Below are 18,943 nucleotides of genomic sequence, written 5' to 3'. Positions count from 1 at the left end.
TAAAACCTTTTCATTTTTTAGAAATGGTGATTTGACGCGTCATGAAATCCCCGGAAGAAAAAATAACAAACTACAACAATTTTAATAAGTGGGTTTCACTTGACGTCACTTCCGTATTTTTCTAAGCGCGTGAACCCAGGTGGTGGGCAACCTGAGCTGGAGCCCATTGAAAACACTGTGTTTTGTCTGCCACTTTTTGCCCAGAATGCCTCGGTTTTGTGCCGTTTTTGGATGTAGCAATCGGTCTAACCGAGAGAAGGGAAAGGGTTACTATCGAGTACCTAAGGTTATCGCCCATAGAGGTGAGAAATGGAAAAACCTCACAGAACAATGCCGCAAAAAGTGGATAGTTAACCTACGTTTACAGACTGGAGGAGCTGAATTTGCAAATGCTCGTGTCTGCGGTGACCACTTCGTCAAAGGTATGTACGAAATCTAACAGTTTTGTCGTAGTGCAGTAAAGTATTATGTTGTTAAATGCCAATCAACAGTAATGTAATACGGGCTACGTTTGGGCTTTGTTTTGAAGGCTGCCCCAGCGCGTTGTTAGCTACTGAGTCAGTGGACTGGGCTCCGACGGTCAAGCTGGGTTACCCAAACACAGAGCTAAGACACCGTACGGTGTTTCATGCGATCTCTGAGAGTGGTTGATCTAAACAAAACAAATTTGTCACGTCGTCACAATCTTCACGTTTCAGTAGTATCCACGAAGTGCTTAAGTGCTAACAGGGCACATTAGCTCCCAAGTTCTTGACAACAGAATCGCTCTCTCTCTGCCTTTTGCATTAGGCTAGCGACGCCAAGTTCCAGGATATTACTTGGTTGTTATAGCAGCTAGAACTACGTGCATGAAGTAGAACTATAACTAATTAGAATTGTTGTAGTTTGTTATTTTTTCTTCCGGTGATTTCATGACGCGTCAAATCACCATTTCTAAAAAATGAAAGGGTTTTATATTTAATATGAAGACATAATACCCAGTGGCAGCACAATTCACTATTCTATTATGGTCAAATATAGTGATTGGGCACGATGTTGTTTAAAGGGTGAATTCCACTTTAAATTGTGCACTAATTAAAGGTTCGTTTGAATCTGTATATAACGGGAAGCGTAACCAGCGGCTGACTTGATACTTTTGGATGCCTTAGCGCGTCAGGCTCTTGAAGAGAACATGTGGAGACAGACTAATGGCTGACATCGCGATTAAGATTCCCAAGGACTGTGCTGCTGCTAAAGCTTGTTAGAGCCACAACTCCAGAGAAAAACATGCCGATCAAACCCAATTCCACCACACATCCTTGGATTTGTGGCCACGGGAACCTTTCAGAGGGAGATTGGAGACAGATCGGGGGTGTCCCAGTCCTCTGTGAGCCGTGCGCTCCCCTTGGTCATCAAAGCTCTCATCAGTTTATCACCCACGGTACATCAAATTCCCATACACCGCTGTCCAACAAGTACAAATTAAGAGGGACTTTCATGCCGTGGCTGGACTGCCAATCATAATTGGAGCACGAGACACATATACGCATCAAAGCACCCGTGCTGTCGTGGAGCGCACTGAGCTGAAGGCCAGGTGCGAGACGTTTTTTTTAAGCCATTTTTATATCAAACCATTTATTTTTTATTTCGGTGACATGGTATTAACAGCACTCGTAATTGCTTCCCATTTCTTCGGTTTAGCAGGTCCCGTAATTCCACTGCTGACACTGCTAAAAATGACAGATTTTCCTTTTTGGATCTCTGAAAGCAGAACTTCAGTCTCAGAGCCCGTAAAGTTGTTCTTTTTGCGCCTTGATGCCATTTTCATGACTCAACACTCAACACTTCCTGGTATAGGAGCGAGGAAGCCCAGCCTTATATGGTATCATTTTGGGCGTGGAGTATGCAAATCTACTATCCTCGTGCACGTGAACTTAAGATACGCACAGGTGTGATTTCATTTATGCAGGTCGTTTACACACTTTTTCCGAAGTTAAGAGTGCTTGTTGAATCTGACGTGGCGTGTTCGTACGAGACCTTCTTACGAAAAAAGTGAGAGAAATTTAGAATAAAAATACGAAAATGTTCTTGCATGAGGCCCATTGTCTGTGGCCCACAGAAACAAAGAGAAAGTGTTATCAGTCACCTTGAGACTCTCTCTCTAAAACCTAATTATCAAGTTAGAAATCTCGGGGTAATATTGGACTCAGACCTGAATTTTAACAGCCACATTAAATCTGGAACATCAGCAGCTTTTTACCATCTAAAAAACATTGCCAGAATCAAAGGAATAGTGTCTAAATCAGACTTATAAAGACTGATCCATGCATTGGTCTCCAGCAGGTTAGACTACTGTAACGGCCTGCTCACTGGGCTCTCTAAACGGGCTGTAAGACAGCTGCAGTACATCCAGAACGCTGCTGCTCGAGTCCTGACCAGAACCAGGAAATACGACCATATTAGTCCAGTGCTCAGGTCTCTGCACTGGCTTCCTGTCGCTCAGAGAACAGACTTTAAAACAGCTCTGCTTGTGTACAAGTCTCTTCATGGTCAAGCGCCAAAGTACATCTCTGACATGTTAGAGCCATATGAACCAACTCGGGCTCTGAGAACCTCAGGGAGGGGTCTCCTGCTGGGGCCCAGAGTCAGGACTAAACAAGGTGAGGCTGCGTTTCAGTTTTATGCCCCTAAAATCTGGAACAGCCTTCTAGAAGATGTGAGACAGGCCTCAACTCTGACAATGTTTAAATCCAGGCTGAAAACAGTTCTATTTAGGTGTGCATATGACACCTGAAAGTGTTTTATCTGCACTCTTCACTTTTTAATTACTTAATGATTATTATTATTATTATTTTTTTAATTTCTTTATTTTCTTTTTTTTCTTTTTAATGATTTTATTGCCTTCTTGTGATTTTATGTAGCTGTGAAGCACTTTGAATTGCCCTGTGTATGAATTGTGCTCTACAAATAAAATTGCCTTGCCTATTCTCTGATATGCAGAGAAAGAGCAGCTGGAGCTCAGGAGCAAGAGCAGGCGCCAATGGGGAGGTTGGTGGTTCCACTCCGGCTTCCCCGGCCACATGTGGAAGACGCTGAACCCCACGTTGCCTAGCGACGCATCCATGGGTGCATGAATGTGTGTGACTGAGTAGAAAGCCTGTAGTTACAGACTAAGACGTGCTGTGTGAGTGTGGCTGAATGTGGCACGTAGTGTTGAAGCTCTGAGTGCTCATTAAGATCAGAAAAGTGCTGTACAGGAACAGTCCATTTCTACTTTCTGATAAGGTTCTGTGTGGGCGTGGCCTAAAGCCCATCTCTATCTGACACCACTCTCTTAGATTTCCTCAAACATTTCCTGCTGTCGACTTTAGCAGAAAACACCTGAGCTGAAACAAGGTGGGGCGAGCAGTGGTAAAGCCCTGCTGCCCCCCCCCACAGACCACTCACACCGTTTATTCTTTACACGCTCAGCTGCAGGAGTTTGGATTAAACTGAGCATTTATTTTGCATTCTTTTCACTTAGTTTCTGTACGCTCTTAGTTGTGTAAAGTTCCTCCTAAAGCAGCTTATCATCATGTGTTTTCCATCCGACCTCAGCCTGACCTGTTTTAATGTCCCCTCCACTATCAGAAGTTCTCCACAGAGCAGGAACAGTTAAAGGGTTTCAGCTGAAGCAGAAAAACACAGCTTCTCTACTTACAGAGCAGCTGCTGAACACTTGTTTCCATCGTTGCGTCTCTAACTCATTTGGCCAGTTTGAGCTTGTTGTTGAAGCCCCAAATAAAGCCCGCCCTCTTCCTGTGTGGGTCCTTGTGCTTTCTTCTTCTCTTCATACACCAGGGGGCAAAGTTTTTAAAGATACAAGCCATAAACCATTAATTCCACAAAAATCTCCAAAGCTGAATGAAGATGTTGTAAATAATCAGATCAGATAAATCATCTGCTTTTAACTGATGTACAACTGAGCATCTGGACGCACGGCTTGGGCTGCGAGCTGAAAGACAGCTGTGACTCAGAGCATCTGAGGGAACTGAACCCGTGATGAGTCCAACCCCAGGCAGCGTCCCATCATCCTGAGCTGCTCCTTGTGAGCAGCGTTGTTGAACTTTAAAAGTGGTCTGCTCGTAGTTTCCACGTTCTCGGAGGCTCAAAGCTTTCAGCCGACAGCCTGAGCTGTTCAACTCCACACTGAAGGGTTGAATCCTAAAGTTTCTCTTTTCATTTTGGTTTCATGAATCAAACTTTGAAGACTGAGAAAAATTGAGTGGAACTTGGAAAAGGCTTGAACTCAGTCCCTATGAAAAGAAAATGAAAAGAGAGTTTAGGATTCAACCTTTCAGTGTGAAGTTGATCCATGTAGTTGTCTTATCCACCAGTGACCTCATATTTCCCCTGATGATCGAGGGAAGAAATGCTTTAAACTTCCTCCTCCTTTTCCTCCAGTTTGTTCCTGCTCTGCATCCTAGACGTCTCCTCTTCAGCTCATCCAGATTTGGGGTATTTTTCCAGCCATTTCTTGGGCTTTTGTGAAGCTCAGTTAGCTGCACCAACAGGTGAACAACTTTCTCGTTGCTACGGTTACACATCATAACAGATGTGAAAAACTACCAGTCACCTGCAGAGGTCCTTCCAGCAGCATCCACACCAGCTCAGAAACATGTTTCAGAAGTCTCCGTTTTCACAGAGAAAATCTGAAGAAGATGCAAAGAATTCTGGGATAATGGTGCTGACCTGGTTCGGTTCCAAAACCTCCATTTAACACGAGTTACAGCAGATTAAATCTATAAGTTAGTGTAAATATAAATATATATGGCAAAAAACACCAAGTTCATGGTGGCACTGGAGGAAACTCAGGTATTCTGCAGAAGCACAGGAGTTCATCCCCTTCAGATCATGAATATCTGACGTTGATTCCTGCTTTTAAAAGAATCAATGAGAAATTCCAACAGTGAGACGACACTGCCACCAGGAGGTCAAATTGGAACATTACACTATTGTTTGGATCCAGCACTGTGTTCTTCAACAACCTTCAGTTTTACAGATCATTACGGAGGTGGAAAAAGTAAACACAAACTACTGAAAAACACTGAAGCACAGAAGCAGCGCTCAGTGTGCTTTGGGAGCAGGAACCCCAGAAAGACTTCTGGGTACTGAGGGGATTTTCCTCATTTTTACGTCCCTTCTTTCATTTGCCTTTTTGAAGCACTTGTTATTACTTCTTTGAATTGGCTGATGTGACAATTCTTCAGTAGTTTCAGGTGTAGTCTGAGTAAGAGGAGAGAATAATGCCAAACAAGAAACTGCAGCACTGATCAGACACGGCTGGATCTCAACAGGAAACACTCCCTGAGAACCAGATCTAACGTGTGACTTCCACTGTGAGTCAGCTCAGTTACAAACTGGGTTTAACTTCTGAGGTTGGTCTCTGACTGAGGGACTGTCTCTGTCACGCTAACAGCCCCCCCCGGCTGGCTCGCCATGTTTCGCCACATATACACAACATGACGGGGTTCATTCGGGGGAGGTGACTTCACTGATGACCATCTGCATACAGGAAGACAGTCCTGCGTAACATTCAGTTGCCACAGCGACTGTCTTGCATTTCTGGTGGCTACTTCCTGTTCAGCCAGGACCGTAGCGCCAGTTGCTAACACACAAAAGTCACCGCTGATCACATCTTTAGGCCAAAGTGGGATTTGTCAGTGAGATTCTCCCAGTGTGAGCGGCAGAAAGCGCTTTCTAAGAAACTCTTAAGGACATAATAGCTGTGGGTACGTAGTTACCACAAGAACACAATACAACTCCAAGTCTGTGCTGAACATTTTCCACTGAAATGCTCAGGGTACGCCAAACACAGTCAGCTTAAAACTAAAGGGAACAGAAACAGCCTGAAGCGGGTTTAAATGATCAGCGTTTCAGTTTGTAGATACAATCCTATAAAGTATAATGGTGTCGTGTGCACAATCTGCCACCGGGTGTTCTGGGTAAGTTGTGCAGCCGTCGGGGCAGACGAAGAAGAAGAAGAAGAAGAGTTGTGGACTAAAACAACGTGAGCAGCGCAACTGAGAGCATCTGAGATTACAGCAGAATGTCTGTTTGGTAAATCTGCTCAGTGCCTGATTGTGTGAGTAACTGAGCAGTTGTAGAAGCAACAAACAGATCAGTTCAGTTTTCTCGTGTTAAACGGTTCAATTCAAAGTACCGTTAGCCTACTTAGCTGCCTTTTCCCTCAGTGCAGCAATGACGTTTGGACTAAAATGCGTTCACACATCTGATTCCAACACAACAGACATTTGAAAGAGTTTCACAGCTTGAAGTTGAGCCTCGTGCCCTTTTAGTGTTGGAACAGCCTTAACTTTCAGCTTCAGCCATGAGCATCATACAGCTGTCTGGGAAGTACAGGGAACAACTCCAAACCTTTTTCAGACTGCGTTAAAGATTTCTGGGTCTTTGGGGAAGATGATTAGGGTCAACTTTCCCTCGTAACCAAACACACATTTTCTTCAAAAATATCTGTGTAGCAAGAACATGAGAAGCATGAGAAAAGTTAACATCTGACCTTTAATGAAATGCAGAACAATGAAATACAGACGAGTGTAAAGCTCGACTTCACATCAAACTGAAATGATATATTGCTTCTTCAGATGTTTACAGAAATACCGGTTTGCTGGTGCAAAGCTACTTTGTGGATCTTAACTTTAAAGCAATCCCAACAAATTATAAAGCACTTTCAATGGTTCTTCAAACATGTGCTCCTCACAGAACATTCAGAACTAAAGTCCTGACAAGAGAAGGTGGTGATCCACAAAGAAGATTTTTAATCTGAACAAAGGCAAGGCTTCTGATTGGTAGTTCCTGTTGCTGCTCCCAGGTGAATGTTTGCTTATCTGCCGTAAAAATTGTTGTTGATTTATGCCAATCATTTCTCTGCAGTGTGACTACGTTGGTGTCTCTTTAGACTACCTAATTCAGTGAAAGTTGCCCCACACTGACCACAGCTGAAAGGCTTCTCTCCTGTATGAATATGTTGGTGTGTCTTTAGATGAGATAATCGAGTGACAGCTGCCCCACACTGACCACAGATGAAAGGTTTCTCTCCTGTGTGAATACGTTGGTGTGTCTTTAGATTAGATAATTGAGTGAAAGCTGCCCCACATTGACCACAGATGAAAGGTTTCTCTCCTGTGTGAATACGTTGGTGTGTCTTTAGATAAGATAATCTAGTGAAAGCTGCCCCACACTGACCACAGCTGAAAGGTTTCTCTCCTGAGTGAATACGTTGGTGTGTCTTTAGACTACCTAATGCAGTGAAAGCTGCCCCACACTGGCCACAGCTGAAAGGTTTCTCTCCTGTGTGAACACGTTGGTGCGTGTTTAGATTAGATAATCTAGTGAAAGCTGCCCCACACTGACCACAGATGAAAGGTTTCTCTCCTGAGTGAATACGTTGGTGTCTCTTTAGACTATCTAATTGAGTGAAAGCTGCCCCACACTGGCCACAGCTGAAAGGTTTCTCTCCTGAGTGAATACGTTGGTGTTTCTTTAGATTAGAGAATTGAGTGAAAGCTGCCCCACACTGACCACAGCTGTATGGCTTCTCTCCTGTGTGAATTCTCTGATGATACCTCAGATTTGATCGTTTGATAACTTTCCCACAGTCCTTACAGCAGTGCCATCTGGATCCCTCTTGGGCTCTACGTTTCTGCAATGACAGAGAGGAAGAAGACTTAGATCCTTTTGAAGTTCACACAAAAGATTTCTCTAAGCTAACCTACGCTAACCAACATATTCTAACTGGACCTGGACAGACCGAGCCACACAGGTCTCAATATCTCAGATCAAACGTGAAAGCTGAGGGTGCGTTTATAAGTGCCCTCAGCTATCAGCACTGTGCTCTGATGTGTTCTGCACACGTTCAGCTTTTTAAGCAGTAAACTCTGGATTTTTGGTCTTTTACTAATTCTTTTTGTCATGATGAAACTCTGAATAGGAACTTGAGCTATGTGTTTTGTGTTTTATGATCATCTTCAGACAATCTTAAAGCTATGGTAGGTAATCCTAGAGAGCTAGCAAGAGAGCTAGCAAGATTCGAAAGTGTCCACTCCTCTAAGCTCCACCCCCCCCTCCCCATTCCGTCAGTGCTTCATCCAAAGCCGGTAGAACCGCATGCGCACATGGAGCAGGGAGCCGGCAGAGGGGGGCGTAGGCAGAAAGCAGAGGCATCTGATTGGTTTTTTGTAGGCGACCAATCCGAGATCAGCGTCCCGCTGATCTCGGATTGGTCAGCTTTTTCTCAGTCCTGCAGCTGCCACAGAGGTCTGATTATTTTCGTCCCTTTTTCTAAATACATCTTGTGTAGATTTCTCTCAGGATAGACGGACCATTTCACCCAGTATTACAAAATGTGTTTCTGAACAGGATTACCTACCATGCCTTTAAATCACTGCAACTCGAAAAAGGAAATCATCCTACTCTCTGATTCAGGAAAAATATTAAACAGCTGATGGGTGAGTACAATTTGAGATAAATTATAAAAGGAGCGACAAGAATAACTTATACGTCAAATACAACAATTAATCTAATATTTACTAATAATCCTGAAAGAATCTCTAAGACTTTTAATCTATTATCAGGCCTGTCGAATCATAATTTTATCTTGTGCTCATGGAAAATTAAGATGAAGCATTTAATGGCATCCACCAGAGGTTGGGGTGTGCAAAATAATCGTCATGACGATGCATCGCGATTCTAATTTTCGCGATCTACTGCATCGATTCTGGACGCCAAGTATCGATTATTTAAAAAAAATAAATAAAAAAAATATATTATTTTTATTTTTTATGCCTTTAATGATAGGACACATGTAATTGATACATTTCGCTGCAAGGGATGTTTGCAATATATATATATATCTACATATATATATACATATATATTTATAGTTTTATAAATCCTATGCACTTTTTTTGTCTGTACTGATCAACCCTATTTTGTTATTTTAAGTTTTATAAATCCTATGCACTTTTTGTGATGAATTTGTCCAGTAATAGTAATATTTGTATCCAGTAATATTTGTTTTAATGGTAATACCTCCAAAAGTTGTTTCAATAAATACAGTTATGAATTGATTTGCTTTGAGTTATGTATCAATTGAAGACACTATCCTGATCATACACAGCCAGTCAGCCACTGGTAATGGCTGTTTTTTTTTTTTTTTTGAAAAAGGTAGGGTAGGAGATCCTGGATTTTGAGTCCAGCGAAGCTGCATTTTGAAAATACACAGGTAAAAAGTCCCAACCCTTTTCTTCACTTTCCCCCCGAAGGCACGCCTCTAGAGTACATGAACGTGCACGAAGGTGCACGAGCGCTGTTCTGACAGCAAGCATCGATCGTTGACGTATTTAGTATTTAGTTTATGCTAACTATACTTTAATAATGCTAGGTGCTAGCCAAGCTGGCTCTAGTTTCGCTTCCTGCCAAGCTTCTGGACGCGTAATTCGTTCACGGAGCAGGGTAAGCGCACAGGGGGAAGGAGGGGGAGGGAGGAGCAGATGCAGTTTGATAGACAGCATCAGAATCCAATCATTGTGAACGGTCCGTTCACAATGATTGGATAGTGTTTTTCCTAGATTGTACGTTCAAGAGGCCACTAAAACTTTTCATATTTGTGTCAAAACTTTTAATTAATTGGTTGCAATGGGGGTGTGAAGAGTATTTCAAGCAATATGTAAACAAATGTTCCAGAAAAAGATCCCCTACCCTGCCTTTAAGTATGTTCAGTGAAAATATCGGAATATGTGCAATATATACCATGCAATATGTGTAAATCCGGAAAAATGTGCAATATTTTATTAGTTTAAATAACTCTGTTCCATTCACTACCATATATTATTTTATATTTCATACTGTGCCTTCATTTTATTTAAATATATTTAAATTTATTTTCAACATAGCTTTGTTTTCATTTCTGATTGTTTTATAAGCACCTTTGGAGTTGCAACCAAATTTCATTGTAATGTAAATTATAATGACAATAAAGGTGATCACTTTAATATGACACAATTACCTTCTTATTCTCCTCAGTCTTTAAAATTTGGCATGCCAAGGGCATGGCGTCATCGCCAGTTTCACACAACTCAAAGAAAAATATGATCTGCCACGGTATCCTTTCTTCCAGTACTTGAAGGTGAGGGATTTTATTATTACAACACTGAAAAGGAGGCGAGGACAAGCTAAAGCAGCTGTAACCAAGATGATAATGGCTGTGAATGTAAAAATCCGAGAAAACAAACCTGAAGAGTTGAAAGCAGCATTGGAAAGCCTCGACCTAGCCCTCACACAACTTCAAGAAGCACACAGATGTTATCATGATAGACTCACTGATGACATTGAGAAAGAAGAGTTTGATGCCTATGAGAAGCTTATCTTGATGAGCGTTCATGATGTGCATAATGAGGCTCTAGCCTGGCTGCATGTCACAAACCAAAATGATTTAGTCAATGAACCTCAAGCCGACACAAATGATGAAAATTCTGTGTCAGGAGAGCTAGAGATGCTACAAGCTCTGCGAAAGAGGGAACAGGAAAACTTTGAAGTGCTGCTTCAACGCAACAAAGAGGAGTTTGAAATGGAACTCATGCAAATACATCACAAGGCCGAGCTAGATGCACAGATGCTACACAATGAAGAAAAGAAGCAAGCCCTGACTGCACATTTCTATTCTACATCGAGAGCTGGCAGGATCCCTGCAATGACAAAACCGTCACTTTCACCAATATCTAGGGATTCAATATCACAATTGCTAGAGTTTTCAAGGCAGCAGTATCAAGTCCAAGTAGACTCTCTTAGGGTCCCACCAAGGGATATGGTCAAGTTTGATGGAGACCCCCTCCAGTATTGGAAGTTCATGGGGCTTTTCACCACAATGGTTAACTCGTCTACACCAGTACACCGAAGGAAAGGCTCGAGAGGCCATAAGTCACTGCTTATACAACCCCAATCCTAGTGCGGGTAGCAAGGAGGCACTTGAGCGACTAAGAACAAGATTCAGAAATCCTCCTTCCATCTCACAAGCTTGGGTAGGAAAGGTTTTGAACTTTAAGGAGATAAGAGACAATGTGCAACTCAGAGACTTCGCAGACCAACTGAGAGGCTGTGAGGATACGCTTGCTGCCATGAAGTGTGAGGAAGAACTCAGTGGTCGCCGCACATTGGTTGAGATCATTGGCAAGCTACCATCAGATCTCAGGGCCAAATGGTTAAATAAGAACTATGAAATTACAAAAGAAGAACATCTTCCAAAACTTGACGACGTTGTCAGCTTCGTAGAGACAGAGGCTGAAAAGAGGTCTGATCCAGTCTTTGGTGGGTTAGTTAGCTATAAGAAACAGAAGAAACCAAACAATTTTACATTGACTACAAAGGGGTTCAAAAAACCTTTTCAAAACTACCCCACAAGTGTTAAGGCACTGCTGTTCAGGAGAACAAGTCTACACGTACCAAGCAACCAGCTAATCTAAAGTGTTCTGAAGTGCTCAGAGCGCCACTTCTTGAACCAGTGTCCAGCTTTCCGCTCACTAAATGTGCCAGATTGCCTCGTGTTCGTTCAGGAGAAAAACCTGTGCCAAAACTGTTTCATGATGGGGCACAACACTGAGGTCTGCACACGCTATTGGGTACGTAATGTGCCTGGCTGCGGACAGAAACATAACAAATGGTTGCATCCTAACCACACGAGCAAACAGAATACTACAGCAAGTCAGGACGCCACTGATGACAGTAAAACTCCCCAACAAACACAACCTACCAGATCACCTAATGCCACTTGTGGATTTGCTGGAGCTGGAAATGGTAAGGTTTGCTTACCTATTGTTCCTGTTGTGGTTAGAAGCAAGGCTGGCAGCATCAGTTCTGTCACGTATGCATTACTCGATCCAGGAGCCAACACCAGTTTAGTGTCGAAAGAACTCACCAAGAAACTCAAGGTTAAGGTTAGACCTTGATACAGTAGGAGGCAGTCGAGAAGGAATATTTACTGGAAGTGTGGACCTTGAGATAGATTCACTGCACGATGGCAGCATGTACACGCTTAATGGTGCGAGAACACTAAATAAGTTAAACATAGGACTTAAGCCTGGTTTATAGTCGGTAACGCAAGACGCAAGAAGAAACGCAAGCCCTTGCGCGGTTGCGTGTGTCACCTCAATTTTCTAAACTTTCCCGCAAGAAGAGACGCAAGCCTACTACTTGAAAACGGCATACTCATCGATCTGACAGTATGCAGAGCGTTTACACACAGTGCACTTCACTCCTGTCCAAGCCGAAATCAGCCGGCCTGAAAAGCTGATTTCCCTTAAGCTTTAAACTCTGTAAATATATAACTTTAGCAACATTTGAAACATTTTCAGGCGAGAAAGTTGTCGTTTAGACTCCCAAGGTGTTGAAAATCTGACAAAATACCGGCTATTTACAAGAAGAAGAAGCATGAATCCAGGTGAGAGGTCCTGGCGGGGAATTTCCTTTCATCATAGTAGGCTTGTCATTGAAAAAACCCGCTACTCCACCTACTGTCCTGGTGGTGAATCGCCACGCAGCACACGCAACCGCCGACAAAGCAAAATTAAGTATAAACGTCTCGAGCCATTAACACACGCGCAAGAAGAAAGCGCAAGGGCAGTTAAAAGAAGTATAACTCAGCCTTTATCCGTCTAGCTACACCTGATGAGACGGCCAGATGGGATCACTTAGCGGACATCCCTATTCCCAGGGTCAACTCCAAAGATGTGCACCTTGTTATTGGACAAGATCCACCATGTCTTCTGAGAGCTGAAGAATATTGTGTAGGTGGAGATAATGACCCATATGCTACCAGAACGGTGCTTGGCTGGGCCATAAACGGACCAATTGATTACAAGGAAAGAAGGAAGGCCAGCGCCTACTTCCTCAAGTCCGATCATAGCCTGCAAACTCAGGTGGAAAGGTTTTGGAAACTTGATGACCCCACACACAAGAACAATCTATCAATCAATGACCACAAAGTCATTAAACTGTGGAAAAAGTCATTCTCCAAAGAAGGCTCACACTATAGCGTAGACATACCTTTCAAAAAGGAAACAGTGACATTACCAAACAACATCAACTTAGCAACACAGACTACGATTACTGGAACGCAGACTAAGAAAGAACGTATGTTGAGGCGATGAAGTCGACCATCGACAAAGGTTATGCAGAAGAGGTCTCAGCTTCGTCACTTGACCGCAGCGATAGCAAGATCTGGTACCTCCCACATCACCCAGTGACTCATCCACGCAAGCCTGGAAAGGTACGTGTCATCTTTGATTGTGCAGCTAAGCAACGTTCCCTCTGAGCTGCTCGCTCTCATTCTCACTCTGCTCATTCTCAGCGCACAAGAAAATCTATGCAGCGCATAAAATAAAATTCACCATAAACGTATTAATTCTGCCAATGAGACGGCTTACTTACGCTATGCAGCCAATCAGAGCTTTGATAGTGCTTGCATATGTGCCCTGCCCATACGCACCGTGCAGGTTAGCTAGCTAACAGTGAGACGCAACCCCTTATGGCGAAACGAACGGGCAGCGCCAGCGACACATCCACTCACCGAGCCAAAGTAAAAAAGAAATGCGGTTCTTTTAGGATGGAATGGCTGTCTGAGTGCAAACAGAAGAACAAGCGGTGAAACTGGGTCAGATTTTTTCTTTTTCGAGTGAGAAAGGTCTACTCTGCAAAACAAGGCTGCAAGCATGACTCTCACATATAACATACTACACATCTCATGAACAACAAGATTTTTGTCTTTTTCATTTTAAGTGGGCCAAATCGCTTTTATTAAAAGTAAACTAATGAAAATTGCTGCTGTGATTTGATTCTTTTAATAAGCCATGTAACTGGCTATGATCCAGGGTGTTGAACAGGTGTGATGCAGGTGTGTGGCCACAGCGTGCACATCTGATGCTGCTCACAGTTGTCCTCAGTGTGCTCAGGGAGCTGGTGTGTTTGCCCAGACATGAAAAATTAGAGGGAAGGCAGCTAAGTATGATGGAGTATCCCTCAATGACGTCCACTATTTCTGCCTCCCTTCATATCAATGCGAACAGCCACCTAGCGATAGCTGCAGCTGTTACGGTGTTTGCTGCTCGGAAGCAGGGGAGTGCTCGGTCTGCACTTCGGTCTGCACAGTTTACACAGCAGGCAGTGATACGAAGGGAGAGAAAATAGGGCCAAGCGATGTGAGCTCTGACTTTTTCTGGAGGGAGGGTTTTGTGATGCAAATATATTACTCTTTGGAACGCATATTGTTTTGAGAAGCAAAACGATTTAAATTCGGGACCCTAGCAAACTAGCCGGACTACTTTCATCAACACCAAAACGAGGCTGGAACTCTGCTCACAGGACGCAGCAGGGGCTAAGAAGATGTTCATAAATGATGTTGCTGATATGGGATGTTATACAGCTTCATGTCAAAAGAGGTGAACTGTCCCTTTAACTTTGATGTGAATCTTTGTTTGTTCTTTAGTTTTTTGTCATGGTGTATTGTCTGTGTGTTTTTATGATACCTGCCTGAGGACAACGGATGAAATTTAGCAACTGTGCTAACTCCGGCATATTTACATGGATGCTTTGCTGATATGTTGATTAATGTGCAGAGTCCTAACCAAATAAATAAGAAATAAAATAAAAACCTCCTCCACACTGACCTGTGGCCTTGTGGATCCAGAGGATGAGCCGGCTCTGTTCCTGGTGGAGGGGTTCTGCTCCTGGTTCACCACCTGGTTCTGCTCCTCGTTCTGCTCCTGGTTCTGCTCCTCGTTCTGCTCCTGGTTCTGCTCCTCGTTCTGCTCCTCGTTCTGCTCCTGGTTCTGCTCCTGCTTCAGCTCCTCGTTCTGCTCCTCGTTCTGCTCCTGGTTCTGCTCCTCGTTCTGCTCCTCGTTCTGCTCCTGCTTCAGCACCTCGTTCTGCTCCTCGTTCTGCTCCTGCTTCTGCTCCTGCTTCTGCTCCTGCTTCTGCTCCTGCTTCTGCTCCTGCTTCTGCTCCTGCTTCAGCTCCTGGTTCTGCTCCAGGTTCTGCTCCAGGTTCTGCTCCTGCTTCAGCTCCTCGTTCTGCTCCTCGTTCTGCTCCTCGTTCTGCTCCTGCTTCAGCTTCTGGTTCTGCTCCTCGTTCTGCTCCTCGTTCTGCTCCTGGATCTGCTCCTCGTTCTGCTCCTGGATCTGCTCCTCGTTCTGCTCCTGCTTCAGCTCCTGCTTCAGCTCCTGCTTCAGCTCCTGCTTCAGCTCCTGCTTCAGCTGCTCCATTCTGGTCTGCAAAGTTTTTAACCATTCAGTCACATTCCATTAAACTCATTACTGTGCTTTTTATTTAAATCCCTGTGAACTTTAAAATGCTTCTTTAAAGACCCCCTAAGGTCACAGTTCAAAATATTTGTAGCTTTTTGATCAAATTCAGAAAAAAAATTTAATAACTCTGTAGAGCGACACCCACTGTGTGCAATATCCCATAAATCTCATCTGAGTCAGTGGAACACCATCAACTTAAATCATTTTACTACATTAAGACAATAGCCGCTTTCGGACAGAGCCGTTCTAAGAACGCAGTTATTATCAGAACTGTCCTACTCGAATTTCGTTCTGATAATAACTGCGTCCTTCCCCAGCGGAGCTGTTTCAGTCTGCATTCGCACATGAGTCGGGACTGATGTGCCGCGCGCAGCCGTCTGCGTGACGTGTTAGCCGTTAGTCGTTTAGCGCCACATTCAACAACAAAACAAAGCAAAACCTGGTAAAAATAAGGAGAGAAGAAAAACACAACAAAGAAGCTAATATGGAGAGCTAGGAGGCCACCGTGTTCATGGTCTGCATGATGGTGATATTAATCATGGACAATCACATCAGGCGTCTAACATCGAGGCTGGAAGAGCTCACAGATACTGCTTTTCGACCAGGGCCGTGCCGGTGCTGGTGCTGGAGCTGGTGCCCAGCAACTTCGCGGAGCCGACGGTGCCGGGTTTTTTGGGCACCGGCACCAGTCGTGTATTGGTCGAAAAGCATAGAACCGGTGCTGGGCACGGCACCAGCACCGGCACCGCGTTGGTCGAAACGAGCTGAGAGAGAGTCAGGAGACGATACTTTTTCATTTCATGAAGGAAGAAAGGAGAGCAGAGCGACGCAGACAAATGAGACCAGTGTAAGTTAAACTTATTAAACACCCGCAAGTTGTGTCCGTTTCCTATGAGGAAACATTTCAGCCGTGATAGCATGACATGGGGCGTAGCTACCGACCACCAAACACCTCCGTCAGATTAGTTCTATAGAACTATGAAAAGACCCGACCTCGGAGAAGGAGCTAAATAGTTATAGGAACTAAGGGAGAAAGCCCCGAGTTCCTGTATGTCCGAACACGGGAGAAAACGGCACCGCGGATTAAAAGGTTATTAGAACTGCCAAAGGTTCCTACAGTCCGAAAGCGGCTATCGATCCTGTTTGAGGAAAAGGTCCCAATATCATCCCAAATAAGGCCCGACCGATATATCGGGCCGATATTTAGCATTTTGGGGATATCGGCATCGGCCATACTTTCCATAAATTTCCACCGATAACTTTATATAATTTTCACAACAAATTTTGCAGCCGTTTGGTTCTGAACGCGTCTTCTGCTCTCGCTCTCGCCACTTTGAGTTCATGAGCATTGCCCCGCCCGTCACAGCATCGGATTTGTTTGGCACGCGGAATACAACCAATCAACACGCAAGGCTGCGAACGGTTTCAAGGCGGCCGTGGCGAAAGTAGAATTAAGTTTTGGCCATTCGCCACGTTTCAAACATCTGGACTCAGATGGTTCATTGTAAAGTTGTACAGGGATGTTTATGTTTATTTTACTGTTTAAAAATGCTATAAGCAGCTCCCTACACTTGCATTTTAGTTCTCAGTCAGTTCATTTTCTATTACTTCTTAATATAAAAATAGCATATATTCAAGTATTCTCGTGGCAGGGAGTGATTTATTTTTTTATTGATAATTATGTATTTATATTATTATTTTATAAGTTATGTTTGGCTTTATTTTACAAATGCTGCTGGCAGCTCCCTGCACTTTTCATTTTTACTATTAAAAAGACTTAATGGATATGAAAGTTTGTGTCAGGGCATGCTATATTTAATTTATCGTAGGGCTGCACGATTATGGAAAAAAATCATAATCACGATTATTTGGATCATAATTGAAATCAAGATTATTAATCACGATTATGGAACAACGATAAACAACTGAATTTTATTGCACTTCTTTCCAAAAAAAACAAAACAATTTTCAGTGCAGAATGTAATTTAAAATTCCGAAATGAAATCTAGCTAAAAATGTACTATGTAAGGAATAAACAAAATAAAACTGAAATGCAATTATTATTGCACAGTCTTTGCACAACACCTGCTTTTGTTGGACATCGCTCGCCCTGAATCTGAAGTAGCTCCACACAGCCGAAATTGAGCCCCTTCGAGAGACGAGCTCGTCCTTCTCACCAGAGACCGGCTGTGGGCTTACCTTCTGCCGCAGCTTCAGCTTGGCTCTCGGTCATTTATATCATCCTCACCACCAGTTTTGTCTTCCCTTATATCACTACTACTCTGCTCTCACCACTTGAACTTGACACCACTGCTGGCTGCACTAGTGAAATCACATGTTTTGGCTGCACACTTCTATCAAAAACCTAAATGATGCTCAGATAAGTCTGGAAAGAACCATTCTACATTTGACATTGATCATCAAACTTTTTAAATCACAAAAGATTTCAGCAAAACTACAGAAAGAAGTTAAGAAAACTGCAGCTTTAGTGGGAAATGTGACAGGATGGTCAAAAAGTGCCCCAAAAGGTTAGAAAAAAGGAAGAAAAGGGCCCAGAAGTATGTTTCACACACAGCTAAAAGGATAAAGCCCCATTTTATTTGGCCATCTGGCCGGCTTATTGAAATCTAGCTGAGGTTGTGTTTCTGGGATGGTTTAACGATTTAACGGTTAGCGTTAGCGTTAGCATTAGCATGCCGGGCTATGTGAATAGCAGCCAGGTTATCTGAACTTTTTACTCTCTGCTGCATGTTCTGACTGCCCGTGTCCAGCAGCAGGAATCAAACCAATGACACAGAGCACTTTGAAGACATTTCTGCTAACGTCTGACCGCTAAAGTCATTCTTTTCTGGACTCACCTGCATGCAGCTTTCTGTTGCTATGCTACCAGATGTTCCGAGATGAGCCGAGGCTTCGCAGTGTGTGTCGGGTAATGGGCCGTTTCTCAATGTGCCTATTTGTCTGTAGTGATGCTTCCAACAGGGTCTTGACTGAAGCGCGTGTCCAGTAACTTCGGATGTATTTTGTGAAGCTCGTGCTGAGGCGCGTGTCGATGACTATATGATGACGTCAGAGACCTTTCGAACCGGCCGTACCATGTGACCGGTTTAGGAGGGGTTTTTTTTTCAATAAAATGTTCTATGTAAATTCTATGCATGGCATACAAAACATTGTACAGATATCTGTAGTGTTGAGCTGACTGTAGAAATATCAACATAATCAACATGTTATTCTGTGTATGATTAAGTTGAAAAATGAAGAAATAATACATTATACATAAGATAAAACACAATAGACAGAAGCTATATATCAGAAAAAAATATATCTATATCTACATATATCTCAGAAGAAATTAAAATCTATATATTTATCTATCTATCTACATATATATATATATATACATATATATATGTATACACTATGATACCCCATAGTGATGCTGACATGATTCTGTTGAACTTAAATGATGCACTAACTGAAGGTTAATCTGACTGATGAAAGTATCTTGGGAACAAAGAGGGAACAGGATGAGACCAAGAGGCTTCAGCTGAAGATGGTGTCATAAGTCTCCCACTAAGAATCTCTGGGGAAAACAGTGAGAACAATAAATA

The 18,943-nt window shown here is 43.1% G+C and overlaps 1 protein-coding gene across 1 annotated transcript; it reads right to left on the bottom strand.

Annotated features, from left to right (window-relative positions):
• Positions 1 to 6,544: 6,544 nt before the first annotated feature.
• On the bottom strand, positions 6,545 to 17,565 carry LOC142391230 (uncharacterized). Its single transcript, XM_075477005.1, has 4 exons — positions 17,532 to 17,565; positions 15,918 to 16,096; positions 14,697 to 15,014; positions 6,545 to 7,681 (listed from the first exon to the last, which is right to left on the bottom strand). Exons 1-4 carry the CDS (start codon positions 17,563 to 17,565, stop codon positions 6,899 to 6,901), a joined length of 1,314 nt encoding a protein of 437 aa, XP_075333120.1. The 3' UTR covers positions 6,545 to 6,898.
• Between the last annotated feature and the right edge of the window lie 1,378 nt (positions 17,566 to 18,943).

Source organism: Odontesthes bonariensis, chromosome 11 (assembly GCF_027942865.1).
Source record: "Odontesthes bonariensis isolate fOdoBon6 chromosome 11, fOdoBon6.hap1, whole genome shotgun sequence".
Classification (NCBI taxonomy): Eukaryota; Metazoa; Chordata; class Actinopteri; order Atheriniformes; family Atherinopsidae; genus Odontesthes; species Odontesthes bonariensis.
This window is presented reverse-complemented; position numbering and strand designations above follow the sequence as displayed.

Bases quoted from the DNA above. Each gene is read 5' to 3' on its own strand.
- LOC142391230 (XM_075477005.1), bottom strand. From the start codon at position 17,565: ATGACCGAGAGCCAAGCTGAAGCTGCGGCAGAAG. The intron at 16,097-17,531 runs GTAAGCCCACAG...ACTCTCTCTCAG, and splicing joins AGCTGAAGCTGCGGCAGAAG to CTCGTTTCGACCAACGCGGT. The intron at 15,015-15,917 runs GTGAGCTCTTCC...AAGCAGGAGCAG, and splicing joins CTGGTCGAAAAGCAGTATCT to AAGCAGGAGCAGAAGCAGGA.